Source organism: Arvicanthis niloticus, chromosome 17 (genome assembly GCF_011762505.2).
Source record: "Arvicanthis niloticus isolate mArvNil1 chromosome 17, mArvNil1.pat.X, whole genome shotgun sequence".
NCBI lineage: Eukaryota > Metazoa > Chordata > Mammalia > Rodentia > Muridae > Arvicanthis > Arvicanthis niloticus.
This window is the reverse complement of record NC_047674.1, coordinates 12,370,255-12,384,644: the sequence shown is the minus strand read 5'-3', so window position 1 is coordinate 12,384,644 and position 14,390 is coordinate 12,370,255. Positions and strand designations below refer to the sequence as shown.

The 14,390-nt window shown below is 50.9% G+C and overlaps 1 protein-coding gene across 1 annotated transcript; it reads left to right on the top strand.

Moving 5' to 3' along the window:
* Window positions 1-1,603: 1,603 nt before the first annotated feature.
* Capn10 (calpain 10) lies at window positions 1,604-14,325 on the top strand. Its single transcript, XM_034521756.2, has 12 exons — window positions 1,604-2,205; window positions 4,559-4,690; window positions 5,874-6,070; window positions 6,799-7,016; window positions 8,795-8,936; window positions 9,647-9,813; window positions 10,049-10,305; window positions 11,077-11,279; window positions 11,402-11,663; window positions 13,162-13,361; window positions 13,594-13,639; window positions 13,887-14,325. Exons 1-12 carry the CDS (start codon window positions 2,065-2,067, stop codon window positions 13,914-13,916), a joined length of 1,995 nt encoding a protein of 664 aa, XP_034377647.1. The 5' UTR covers window positions 1,604-2,064; the 3' UTR covers window positions 13,917-14,325.
* The last annotated feature ends 65 nt before the right edge of the window (window positions 14,326-14,390 follow it).

The window sequence follows — 14,390 nt, the reverse complement described above, 5'->3', positions numbered from 1 at the left end:
CAGCTGAAGCACACTCTGATAAATATATTGTTTATCCCACATAGCTTGTTTTGCTGTTTAGTGACCTCAGCTGTATGGTGCACGTGGTAAAATGTTTTCACCTGTGTTCTCCTGCTTGTGTATATAAATACCTCAGCATTCCCTTCAATAGGAGAGAGACTTGAGAAAATAGAAGAGACTGAATCACACCCTGTCTTGTCTCCATTCTTCGCATCTCTTGCCCCAAGAGCCCCATTCTCTCTCTTGACCAGAGCACTTAGCCCCAAAAGTGTTGAGGCAGAATGTGGGCCTCAACACTGTTGGGAGCCGCCTTCTAGCAGAAAGCGGCTATCATCTTTGCAGCCATCTTGAGCCATATACCCTGATAAGAGACTTGTTTTTCAACAGCCTACAACAGCTGAAGTACACTCTGATAAATATCTTGTTTATCCCACATATCTTATTTTGCTGTTTAGTGACTCCAGCTGCAAGGCACATGTGATAACCATGCCTGCAAGGTGCACATGGTAAAATGTCTTCACCTGTGTTCTCCTGCTTGTGCTTATAAAGACCCAGGATTTCCTTGTAATAGGGTCAGTAGGAGGTGTGAATATAGTCTATGGGAAACAGTAAATGAGACTTGACTACAGACCCTCTGGCTTGTCTCTATTCTTTGCGTCTCTCCTCCCCCCCACCCCCCCCTCAGACCAGAGCAGCAGAGCAGTCCAGGACATTCTGATCCCCAGTGTGGGGCAGAGTGGTCCTCAACAGTGGGCTATGTGGCCACTCCTTTTTTTATAACCTCAATAAAGAGAAGTGTCTTGCACCTCAAGTCATGGTGCTGAGAGCTAGGTAGCTGCGTCATGACACAGCAGTAATTGCTGCTAATGCAGGAGCAGGCCAGCCTCTCACTGGGAGAACTGTCTAGGCTCTGAAGCATCAGGTTATGGGTAAAAGCTTGACCTGGTTGTTCCTCTTTCGGCAATGGGTAATTGACCTACTTAACTGCACAAACCGAATTTCCTTTGACTACTTTTTATCCAAGATTGAGAAAAGGTGGCCCGGAGGAGGCAAAAATGAGAGCAGCCCTAACAGGTGGCAAACAGCAGTCTACAATGTGTGAAGCCTCTTCATCTCCCTTCTTGTCCCTGTATGAAACCTCTAGTCTTGACAAAATACATACAGTTGGAAGAGGAACAGAGAACAGCCCCTGGCTGGTTTGCATCCTTCCAGGGAATTGGAAGAGCAGGTCCCAGAAGGAGAGTGTATCAGTCACTGTCCTCTTCATGGCATTGAATAATCGTGGAGCCGCAAGTCCAGATCATCCAGTCAACAAAACCATAGGGCCGTTTAGGGGTTCAAGGAATGCTCTAGCCGCATTCCCTGGCCCTGTTTAGTATCCAGAGCATCCAATGCCCATTGTTTTGAGACAAACTACAACCCCAGTGACACCTCTGCCACCCCAGGACAACGCAACCACCACCGCGACGGAGGAGTAACAACGGGATTTGCTGAGCCACTTCCTCACTGGCTGTTTCAGAAGACAGGGAGGAACCACCGGCATGCCAAGTTCCTTCCTCACACCGGAAGGAGAGAAGCATGCTGGGAAGTAGACAACGCCTGTGATCAGCGATGTATGCTGGGAACGGCGCTGCATGCTGGGATAGTATTGGCCAAGCGACCTCAGCCAAAGTGACTTTTCAGCTTCTTGTGGTTCCCTTAGACTTCGAGTTCAAGCGGCTACAGCTGCGGTGTCCCGAGAATTAAAAGCTAATGATATCAGGCTAGCACCGCCCCGTTAGAAACAAGGAGACCACGCCCTCTCGCGAGAGCAGAAACCTACGAGTCCTGCACGGCTCGGAGCTGAAGCGCGTGCGTGAGTAGGCAGCTCTGTCACATGACGCAAGCACAGCGCCTGGTTGGCTCCAGCCAGGTTACCTAGACAACGGAGCTTGAGGCGCTAGGCAGCTCTGCACCAGTAGGGCTCGCGGGCTAAGCAGACCAGGTTTGCAGCGGAGGCCGCGCACTCACTCCCGGGCGGCGACCGAGTCCACGGGCCGCAGATGGGAGCCCAGGGCGCCGAAGATGCGGGCGGTCCGGGCCGAGACGCCGGCGCGGGAGCTTTTCCGGGACACCGCATTCCCCGCCTCGGACACCTCGCTCTTTTACAACTTGTCCACGCCGCTGGCCCAGTTTCGGGAGGACATCACTTGGAGACGGCCCCAGGTGCAGCGGGGCCTCTGGCCTGGGCGGGTGGACTCCGGGGTTAGCAGGACCTTGTCTGCAAGCCCATTCAGAAAAAGTGATAGCCAACCCTGAGAATTCAAATGAGGTAGTAGTTACCTCTAATTCAGGAGGACAGAACAATGGAACGGCTTGTTCTTTAGATGTTGTCTTGGGGTTTGTACTAAAATATACTACTACTCAAAGTCAGGTAGTAGGTAGTTGTTTTGATATGAAGAAGGGATTAGATGCAGTATTTCCAGGTCTATCTCACCACCTAAGTTTGGTCGGGTGTAATTCAGAGTACGATGACACATCTTTCTTGGCTTTGCATTTTGCTTACATTTCTTCTAGTAGCTTTTGGCTTTGGGGTATGAACACCAAAAGGTAGCACAGAACACAGGGAGCGTTGTGCTTAACAATTGGGAAAACCTAAGGGGCTGCTTTTCAGGGCTCCCTTAAATGGTACAGGCAGGTGGAACTATGTATAGATAGGAAAGTTCTAGTCACCAACCAGTAATTTCGGGGTCGACTGGTCAGTTTATTGCAGATGTATTCAATTGCACAGTTTTAGTTGCAGGTGCAAATCTATTTTATTGCCCAGGATCTTCAGGGTGGAGCTGAGTAAGAGCTGGCACAACCCCTGGCCATTTTAACAAGCACAGCTCCCATGTTCTTGCTTCTCTCTAGCCTCCATCAGTCTTGGTCACTTGCAGTGCCCGTGCATATATGCAGCTCACAGCAGCGTTACCCCTCATAGCCACAAAGGGCTGTGGTAGGAGTTGTTTTGGCCTTGGTGCAGCTCAAATGGATGGATGTTCAGGCTTAGTGCTTTTGTTGGTGTTTTTTAGAAGTGACTTATCAGCTGAAAGACTACCTGGGGAACAGCCTGTCCCACATGCATGTCATGCTAACAGTGACAACTGGCTGGGTTCCAGCCCTTGTGCACCCTGAACTGCTTGGCACAATGGCGATGATAAGTATCCTGGCTTTCTTGAGGCAAGGGAGAGAAAGAGCCCTTGGAGTTTGGGTTTTGTTTTTACTTTAAAAAGGGGTTTCAGAGGATACACCTAGTCCCATAGCGACTTGATGGGCAGAGGGGGTAGGGGGTGGCACCCAGAGCAGGGCTTCCCCTTCTCCAAAGAGGAATGTTGAGGAGGAGGACTTTCGTGAGGGGGCTACTGGGAGGAGAGGAAGGGCTGATATTAGGTTATAAAGAATAAATAATTTTTTAAAATGAGGTTTCATGTGGTGGCTCACAGCCATTTGTATGTCCAGTCTGAGGGAATCCAGTGCACTCTTCTGGCCTCTGAAGGCACTACATGCACATGGACACACAGACACAGATTCAAGCAAAACACTCACACATAACATACAAATGGATAAATATGTTTTAGGTGTCAGTAGAGACCTGTGGAGGATTTTTAATTAAGGAGTTTGTTGGAACTGCCCTTTGGTGACTAGGACGCAGGATAGTATCTTTTTGTTTTTCAACACTTACTATTATTGTGGCCATGTGAGTGTATCTATCTGTAATTGTAGCAATAGTAGTAAACAAGACAGAAGAAGAACAGTGGGAGGGAAGTGATGGACAGGGCAAGAGTGGGGGCTGCCTTTCAGTAGTGCTGAAGTTGATGACCTTTAGGTTAGCCTGACAGCTGGGTGGATGGATTTAGACAGCTTTGCGAATATTTTGAAGTAGAAACCAGAGCAAGAATCAAGAGTGGTTTCTTGGGCTATTGGAATGGCCCTGCATTTACTAACAAGCTTAATGACCTAAGTGTGGGCTCTGGGACCCACATGATGGAAAGAGAAAACCTATTCCAGTAAGTTGGCCTCTGACCTTCATATTCACAGTCACAGGCAAACACACAGACAGACAGAAATGAGTCCTTTCTTCCTGGCCAGAGTGATATAGATGGGTGGTGGTCCCAAGCAGTGCCTGGTTTTCCTCCCTTGTCAAGGTGGCTTTATGAAGCAAGAGGACAGGTTGGTAGCTGAGGTGTGCAGGCAGTGGGGGAGTAAGAAGAGAGACAAGGCTGAAGGTATATGGGAAATTGAACCTGGTAGACAAACAGACTTTCTGTAGTACAAAGGAACCGTTTGATATTTGTCACCATAAATGTATAGAGTAAAGCTGACTTAAAAGGACCCTCCAGAATTGAGGTCTTGCCATGAGAGAACTGTGGCAAGGGACGTGCTGAAGGGCACGGTGACAGAGAAGCAGCTTCCTCTTCCACTGGGGCTAGAAGCTCAGATAATGAGAAAGTGCCTTCAGAGCCTGGCCTGGGGTCACGTGTTCTTAGCTTGAAGAGTAGCCATAGGCATGAGCTAACTCTGGATGGCTTGGTTTCAGGAAATTTGTGCCACACCTCAGCTGTTTCCAGATAACCCATGGGAAGGACAGGTGAAGCAAGGGCTGCTGGGGGATTGCTGGTTCCTATGTGCCTGTGCCGCCCTTCAGAAGAGTCAACACCTCCTGGACCAGGTACAGCCCACCTCAAGTTCCTTCCCACTCAGTTCCTTCTACATGCACAGCACAGGAAGTTCTTCTGAAAATAGGGCCTGCTGTGGCACATTTGTGTCTGTGCAGCATGGGTGGTGGGAAGGGTTCAGACACCAAGACAGTGACCCAAGTGCATACTGTCTACCAGACTGGAGCCACCCACACATTTGGGACACAAAACCAGGCCAACCTAGCACATAGAACAGGGTCAGCAGAGGCATCTTGTGTCTCTGGTTTGGATTTTTTTTTTTTTTACTTGATTGATTTCTTTCTGTTTATTTTTTCATACATAGGTTTTAAATACCAACAAAGCAAAGGTGACTGAAACTGTCTTCTGGTATGCAGTGCTACATGTTTAGGCTGGGTCATTGCTCCGTGTTTTCAGTTAAGGCAACAGCTCTAAGGGGGTAACCATGGGTTAAGCTTGTCACTGTTGTTACCTCTCTGTACAGCCTTGTTGGCATCTGTCTGTAACAGAAGGCAGTGATGCTGTCATCACCCATAGTTCCTGTGTGTCTGGGTGTTGAAGCCAGCACCACACCGAGTCTACCTAGTGCAGAGCCTGCCCTTGTCTACTGACAGAAGCAGCAATGGATGTAGCTGGCCAGTGGCTGGCCAGTTTTGGACATTTGACTTTGAGAAACAGGAAGAGCTGTTAGGCCCGTGGGTTATAGAAGCCAGGTATGGTGGTACATGGCTTTGGCAGATCTCTGAGTTCAAGGCCACTCTGGTCTACAGAGTGAGTTCTAGAACAGCCCAAGCTACACAGAGAAACCCTGTATCCAAAAACCAAAAAAAAAAAAAAAAAAAAAAAAACAGAAAAAAATTGGGTTACTCTTGTCTGCCAAAGCTTTGGATTCAGGTCAAATGCTTATTTGGGGCAGTAAAACTTTGTTGGCTATAAGCTTTGGGGACATGAGTTATTTATATGAAAATGGACATACAGATGTGACATCCAACAGAGCAGAGCCCTTGCTTTTGGCAGGTGCTCATAGTGCTTCTATCAAGGCTACACTGTTAGGACACTGAGGAGCACAGGTGACGGTGGCTCCCGGGTGGCCCTTCAAGTGTCTGCAGTGCTTCTGTGGAGGTCACACTGCTGAGGTGCTGAGGAAAATACACCTTGCTGATCACATTGTATCTATCTCCTCTCCTTGTGTGTTAGGTCTTCCCTCCAGGACAGCCAAGCTGGTCTGACCAGAAATACCAAGGCTTCTTCACCTGTCGAATTTGGCAGTTTGGACACTGGGAGGAGGTGACCATAGATGACCGTCTGCCTTGTCTTGCCGGGAGACTCTGCTTTTCCCGGTGCCAGAGAGAGGATGTGTTCTGGCTTCCCTTACTGGAAAAGGCCTATGCTAAGTATGTATGATATGGAAGTGACAGGGTCAGCCAGGCTGGGTGGCTTCGGAATCAAGTTGTCTCCAGGGGCCCATCTCATCTGCCCTGGGCTGCAGAGTCCTATGCATTCCTCAGGGTTTGGCAGCCAGTCCTGTGGGTCCTGACACTCTGTTTTTAAGACAGAGTTCTGGTTTGCCCTCCTTACCCTCTCTTTCCCTTCCCATATTTCCCAGCACTCCACAGAAAGGTCCCCTCATTCCCCAGTCCCAATGCAAAGGTGCCCCCCTGTACGTCTCTAAACGGTTACCCAGTGCAGGGAGTGAGGAGTCTTGTGTGGAACAGCATTTGCTTATTACAGCCCTGCACTCCCTTCTGCATGGGGTTTGCATCTTGCTGAAGGAGGCTGGCCAACGGCCAGGTGTCTGAGCAGAGGAACTCAGAAGGCTAGCAGAATGTCATACTTGGGACCATGGGGTTTGAGCCTAGGATGGAGCCTCTTTGCTCCTTTGCCTTGTCCTTTGCTGCCCACACTAGAGGAAGGATGGGTCTGAACCTGGGCAGGAAACAGCAGGATTATGGCAGATGCTGATGTTTATAGGTGGGTGCAGGTGTGATACACAGCAGAGAGGTGATCCAGGTGCCGTGAGAGGGTGGGTTGGATACTTTGGGATGTGATGGATTGTGGGAATAGGAGAGCAGGAAGCTCTCAGTGGCATGGTCATTCTTATTGGTGCTTCTTGGTTCCTCAGGGTCCATGGGTCCTATGAGCACCTGTGGGCAGGGCAGGTGGCAGATGCCCTGGTGGATCTCACTGGAAGCCTGGCAGAAAGGTGGAGCCTGAAGGACATAACGAAAACCAGTGGCCAGCAGGACAGACCCAGTGATGGGGAGCACAGGACTTGCCGGCAGCTACTCCGCCTGAAGGACCAGTGTCTTATCAGCTGCTCTGTGCTTAGCCCCAGAGCAGGTACAGCTTACAGCTACAGCTCCCTCCACCATTAGTTTATGACAGAGAAGGAATCAGTCCTTTTCGCCTGTCTTGGCTTTGTGTCCTCCTGTTATCCCTCCTCCAGAGAGAGGTCACCTTCTTTCTCCTAGTGTAGTCCTTTCACATAGGGCAAGGCAGGGCCTACATCATGTCCCCTGCTGCTCACAGACAGCTTAGAAGCAGTAGCGGGAACAGCATTTAAGCTAACCACCCCATCATCCCTGCCCCGGTTGCTTACCAAGCAAAGTCAGAGCCATTTTTTATCCTACTGACATATTAAGGTTCATGAGGAAAAGTTTGTGTACAAAATAAAGAAAGAAAAGCTCGCCTAAATAGAACCTTTTAGTGTACTTCTTGAGTTTTTTCCTGAATGTATGCGACCTTTTCTGGTGGTATTGTATACCACTTTTATGTACATTGGAATTTCTGACATGCTGTGGTTTTCTTGATCCTCTAGTAATGTTAGATAGTTCAGATCTTTTTTTTTTTTTTTTTTTTTTTTTTTTTTTTTTTTTTTTTTTTGAGTTTCAGACTTATTTAGAACGTAGGTAGTCGAGTGTTAAGACCATTGGCACTTATTACATATCTGGCCATATCTTTCTGATATAATTTTCTGTACACATTTAAGAATATTTGTATAATATAACTTAGGCTCAGAAATAGCATTAGGGAGACGGTTCAGTCAGTAAAGTGTGCACTACACAACATGAGGCCATGAGCTGTCTATCCAGCACTCAGGTAAAAAGCTAGGCATGGTGATGTGTACGTGGGATTCCAGCTCAGAGGTGGAGACAGGAGGCTGCCTGCCGCTTGCTGAGAGACCCTGACTCAAATAAGGTGGGCAGCTCCCGAGAAACTACACCAAGTCTGTCTTCTGGCCTGCACACGCATGTGTACGTGCCCCCTACCCACACATACCCACATGTAAACACAAATAATAAAATATGAACATCAAAATAATCCAAAACTTATTGGTAATCACACTGGCCAGACCAACTGAGAGTTGACAAAGCCCTGGTCTGTGATCCTCAGACAGATCCTGGGATTCAAGGGGAGGAGCAGGGTGTGTGGACTGCTGGCCATCCCGACTCCACTGAGCCTCCCTCCTGAGGGTGGGAGCTAGCCATTGGCCATCAGACCCTGTTGGTGTTGTCAGTCCCAGAGTGTGGGGAAGCTGATTCTTGACACTTTGAATTTTGAAGAACTCCTTTCTCTGGCCAAGAGCTCCTGGGACCCACTGAAGTGTCAAGGGCTGGAACTGAAAGGGACACCAAAAATGGTAGCTGTGGAGTCCTTGGGACTAGAGCTGTGGCCACATAAGCCTTCCTGCCTTCTTTCTGGTTTCCACCCTCCTGGAATAGCACTGTTTTCTCTTCCATGCCAGGGCCCTTTGTTCTGTGGTCTCTGGCCAGGTGGAATTCCTCTTGGCTTAAAGTCCTCAACATGGCGGTAAGATGGTTTCATGCTGGAGAGCTGGCCTTGCACTGACACCCATGCTGAGGACTGAGGCCCAGAGCAAGGGATACTATGTGCAGCATGGTCCCTGGTGGCAGGGAGCCAGGGCCCAGCTCTCAGCCCGCATGGCACAGAATGCCAGTGAGCACTGCAGTAGCTGGCCTGTGTTTAGGAACAGAGCTCCGTAGCACTGTGGAGACCTGGAGCATCTTCCATGGGCAGGAAAGGAGGAATCTGTGTGCCCTGTCCAGTTTGGGGACATGGTGATGCTGGTCTTGCACACGACTGGGCTGTTCTCACAGGTGCCAGGGAGCTCGGGGAGTTCCATGCCTTCATCATCTCAGATCTGCAGGATCTCAGGAGTCGGACTGGCCAGGGTATCCTCCTCCTACGGATTCACAACCCCTGGGGCCGGCGTTGTTGGCAGGGCCTCTGGAGAGAGGGGTAAGTACCAGGAGCGGGCTGCATGTGGGAGGAGGGGTTGATCTGGGGCATCCATGCCACATTTCTCTGCTCACCATTCGTGTCATATCCAGCTGCCAGAGTGGTGCTGCTTTCCTGTAGCAAGGCTCACTCTGTACCCATTTGTGTACCAAAGTGCTTGCTTTGTCTAGGTCTTGGAAGAACTAGGATCATGTAATTTTTTTCTATGGGGTTTTATCTTGGGTACATATAGGATAGTGAATGCCTGGCCAGGCTTTTGGTTGAGTAGGGGTTTGAGGATAACATGCAGCTAAAATCCTCAGCTTAGTTTTAAGACACAACTAAGCCAGGATCCCCTTGAGGCCCGGGAGCTCTGAGGCTCCTGGACTCCAACTACTCTCTGAGCCCAGGGTGGGTCTGGAGCCACTAAACTGAGCAAGACTCCACTCAACCTGATAGCTCCTTCAGAGACTAAAGGGTCGGACCTGGCTGTGAAGTCCTTAAGGCAGCTTCTTTCAGGTGTGGGGTCCCTCTGGGAAGGAGCTGTTTGGAGGGACAGCTAACACACAGAAGGCACATTCTATAGGACACTTAGCAAAGGAGTTTACTGTGCAGTGTATGACAAAAATTCAAGGCTCTCTGCCTGGCCCCCCTCACCCCCAAGGTCCCATTTCCTTATTTACCAGTTGATAATCCATCTTGAGCTTGCACTGAAAGGAGATTTCCTGCAGAGGTGAAGGGTGGAACCAGGTAGAGCCAGCTAAGGAGTCTGAGCTGCTGGCACAACTCCAGGAAGGGGAGTTCTGGGTAGAGGAAGAGGAGTTCCTCAGGGAGTTTGATGAGGTCACCATCGGCTACCCAGTCACAGAGGCCGGCCACCTACAGAGTCTCTACACAGGTAGGACCGCCAGCAGGAGTGACTGTCCTCTATGAAGCCAGGAGCCTGCATAGGCTGGCACACCAGGGATGGGTACAGTCCTTTCTGCCTGACTGACTGACTGGGGGTTTGGAGGAGGGAGCAGATGTGATTCTCAGAGGGTGAGCTGACTGCCACTGGTGTGCTTCCCTCGGCCTGTGGGTCCAGCCGAGCCAGCAAGGGCCTCTCATCTGACATGTGCCCTCCCACTCACTAGGGAAGGCGCTGTGCCACACACGGACACTGCCTGGTGCCTGGGTGACAGGGCAGTCAGCAGGAGGCTGCCGGAACAACAGTTGTTTTCCCTGCAACCCCAAGTTCTGGTTACGGCTCTTAGAACCCAGTGAGGTGTGTGTGGCTGTCCTTCAGACACCCCGGAGGCGCTTAGTGGGCCAGACCCGGGCCCTGGCCAGCCCTGCACCAGTGAACCTCCCAGGCAAAGACTACCAAGCTGTGGGCTTGCACATCTGGAAGGTAACTCCATCTGCTGGTCCCATGGTGGAAAGGTATGCAGGTATATTGGAGGCTTGGGCCCCAGGAGCTGCCATCCTTGGCCATTGATTGCTTTTCCATGTTCTCTGGCATTAGACACCTCTGATATAGCAACAGAAGCAGCTGATTCAAAGCCCACCCACCCCACCCAAGAGGTGGAGGCTAAAGGGAAGAGTTTCCCATCATACTAGGGCTGCTGCTTGCCTTGTATGTTCCACCTAGGTACCTTCTTCTGATTCCTCTATTATGGCCTATACGTGTAAAGGCTTATTTTATGGTCAGCCTCAGACATTTGGTCAATTTTACAAGTTAGTATCTATTTCCTAGAACAGGTAGGTCAGGAGCTGCTCTTTGCTTACTCAGTGGCTATATTTTAACCTTGTGTATCATGATAGCATGTGACAACTCAAACTAGGTGTGAGTTCATTGTCCCTTTGTGAGTGTAGCCTATGTCATGGTCCTTTCCTCTTGCAAAAAGTTACTGGGAAGTACCTTCTCCAGCATTCCCCAGGCTGCACCGGTCATGGGCCTTTTTGAACATGGTTCTAGATTTGTCTATTTTGCCCCCCTGAAGGAAGTCCTAGGTCTTTGGCATCTTCATCTGGCTTCAGGGGGTGGATGCTACGAGCTGTCTGTAGGCTTAGATTTTTCAAAAGTCCCCAGGGAGCTTTGCCTGAGCAGTGCAGAGCAGGGAGGCAGAGGCCAAGTGCCATGGGCGTGACTCTCCTCAGCCTCCTGCCTCCGTTCATGTAGGTAGAGAAACGGAAGATCAGCCTGCCCAGAGTCCTGTCTGCACCCCCTGTGGTTGGCACTGCATGCCATGCATATGATCGTGAGATCCACTTGCGTTGTGAGCTTGCACCAGGCTACTACCTGGCTGTCCCTAGCACCTTTCTGAAGGATGTACCAGGGCAGTTCCTGCTCAGAGTCTTCTCCACTGGGAAAATCTCCCTCAGGTGAGGAGCCAGTGCTGGATGGGTCTGGGGAGGAGCAAGGGTGTGTTCGGTATGGGGGTAGGACTTGAATAGGTTCCTTTGGAGCAGGCTGCCAGTGCCTTCTGTCTTTATCCTCCTGGCAGTGCTGTCAGGCTGGCCACCAAGGGTGCATCACCTGGAACAGCCTTGCCTGCAGGCGAGTGGGAGACTGTGCAGTTGCGGGGCTGCTGGAGAGCTGGCCAGACAGCGGGGGGCAGCAGAAACTTTGCCTCATACCCCTGCAATCCCTGCCTCCCCTTCTCCGTTCCTGAGGGTGCTGGTCCCCGCTACATCCGAATCACCCTGCAGCAACACTGCCGACTCAGTGACAGCCAGCTCCATCCCATTGGTTTCCATGTCTTTCAGGTGAGTTAGGTTTGAGCAGAGGCCTGCGACTGTGACACGGAGGCTGGCTTCTGTCATTTAGGCCTGGTGGTCCAGCTGGCTGGCCTCATGAAAGTCTCACTCGCATGTTTCACAAAGGCTATTCACTGGGGTCATTTGGGGTAGCTCACCTCACTCCAAATACCCTGTCTGAGGTTATTCCATCCACTGCATGCCTCCTACCTCTAACCCTGGGCTCTGGACTTCTCTAAGGGTTCTGAGGCAGAAGCCTAGCCTCACCCTGAGGTGGATGTGGCTGTGAGCAGTTACTGTAGAGAGAGGTCTTGCTCACTTATCGCACATGCAGTAGTCACACACACACACACACACACACACACACACACACACACCCATACACCCATGGGCAGTCTTACAGCCCATCCTTCCCATGTCACTCTTCCAGGTGAGACTGGCAAGAGCTGTTCTATAATGGGGTCAGGTAGAGCAGGCAGAAGTCTGGGCTTCTGCTAGAAAGGGCCATAGACTCCAGAAGGACAAGCGGGAGGAGAGACCTGTACTTGGCCATGTCAGTAGCGGGACAGCTTGGTGGTCAGGTGCTCTAGCCAGTCAAAAGCCCAGAAGATTCCAGATAGATACCTTCATGGTTGAGGCAAAGCTCTTGTGAGTCTGGCTCAGGACTTAAAGAGACATGCTCTAGGAACTGTACTTTGAGGCTGTTAGCCTGGGGCGGCCATAGGTAATGCAGGAGAGGCCACAGCAAAGGACCTCAGCATGGGGGTTCTGTGATGGCCCAGGAGCTTGCTTACACCAGTTTCTCTGCCAGGCCGCTCTGGATGGGGAAGGCCTCAGGTCTTCCCAGGGTGCTGCTTTATCACTTCCACTTCGTAGCCAGCAGGCCGGGAACACACTGAGCAAAGTTTTAGTTGGAGAAATGGGAGAGAGAGAGAAGTGCTGTGCTAGAGGTCCACGGTCATGGGCTACAGACTCCATGGTGACAGTAATGAGGCTTCCCATCCCATGAGGCCATGTCCATGCTGGGCCCTCACTTTACAGCATTGGCAGAGGGCATGTTGGGCTATGACAGGATTCACTGTCTGGGGGGAAAGGGTGTGTCCCTGGAATGCAGGTGACATGGTGGGAGAGAACAGGATTTTTTCATTAAGAAATTTCTGTTGAGGGGTGTCAGTACATCCCAGAAAGTTGGACTCCTCAAATCTTGAGTCAGGCCACCTGGAATTTGAAGTAGAGTGCCCCTGCCTGGGGCCCATCCAGTACTCTTGAGCACTTCTGTGTATGGGCCTGGTTAGTGTGTGTAAAACTGACCACTGGCAGGGCCTCTGACAAGGGCGTCCTGGCTCCATGGCTCTTCTCCTTAGCATAGTGGTTCCTTGCTCAAGGATTGGGAACATCAGGTATACCAGCTGAGCCAGGGCAAGTATTCCTTCAGCTGGTGCTATGCGGAGTGAGAGCAAGCATGCAGCCCTGTGTAGGCCTCCATGCTGATTCCACTGTTGCCCAGGTTCCAGCAGATGGTGAGAACCAGGATGCGTGTTCCCTGCTGCTCCAGGAGCCACTGCTAAGCTGTGTACCACATTGCTATGCCCAGGAAGTGAGCCGCCTCTGCCTACTTTCTGCGGGGAACTACAGGGTTGTGCCTTCCACCTACCTGCCAGATATAGAGGGTACCTTCACAGTGACCATAGCAACCAGAATAGACAGGTAGGTCTCCAGGCCTTGGAGGCTAGCAGAGGTCAGGGTCCCAGCATTGTAACTCTTCCATATGAGCCTTGTGCTTGGCCTGCATGTCCAGGCTCCTGCCTTTCTAGCAGAGCCAAGAGGTGGACCTGTAGGCTTTGAGACTCCATGTTGGTCCTAGCCTGGGAGTAGGGCCTGGGTCTGGTGGGAGGTCTGTCAGGCAGTTTTGGGAGATGACCAGACATTATCTCCACAGGCAGTCCATTCACAGCCAGGAAATGCTGGGCCAGCTTCTCCAGGAGGTTTGTATGTGGTGCCCTTGCCTCGCTTGACTCTCCTGCCCACATCTGCTTGGTGGTCTGGGTCTTAATTCCCTCACCCTCTTCCCATTAGCCTTGCTGCAAGTGGCCTCTGGGATAATTGGTGCTGTGACACCCTCATAAAGAGCCACAGGATAGCCCTGGGAGCTGGGCTGTGTCGTTCTCAGGTGGTGTTTGGAAGGACAGTGGTGGGGAGGGCAGGGCCCAACCATACCTTCTCTCCCTGCAGGTCTCCTTCATGGCAGTGATGAAAGCCTGACACTGGAACCTGTGTTCTGGCCGTGGCCAGAGTGCCTGCCACCCCTGTGCCCAGCATCCAGGCGCATCTCCTGTCAGTCATGAGCCAAGCTTCTCATCAGCTCTGGGGGGCTGGCTGTGGATCTTGGGGCTAAAATAGGGTGCTTTGTCCTGGGTTGAAAACATCTCAGGGCCCAGTGGGTGCTGCAGGGTGGGGCTAGGACTCCCAAGTGATGTCTCCATTCCTCAGTGAAGCCAGGAGATTCCGGGGGCCCAGGTTTGCTGTGGAAGGCTTTGCAGGATCCACGTACCCTTCTTGACTTCAGAAGCCTTACACCAGGCAAGCAGATTGTGACAAATGCTAAAAAGTATTTATTACTTGAAATATTTTTGGAATGTGACTTTATAAATAAACATGAATAATTTATGAATTAGTCTTGTTCCAAAAAGCCCAAGGCCAAATTAACATTCTAGTAGCCAGCTGCACAACTGGACA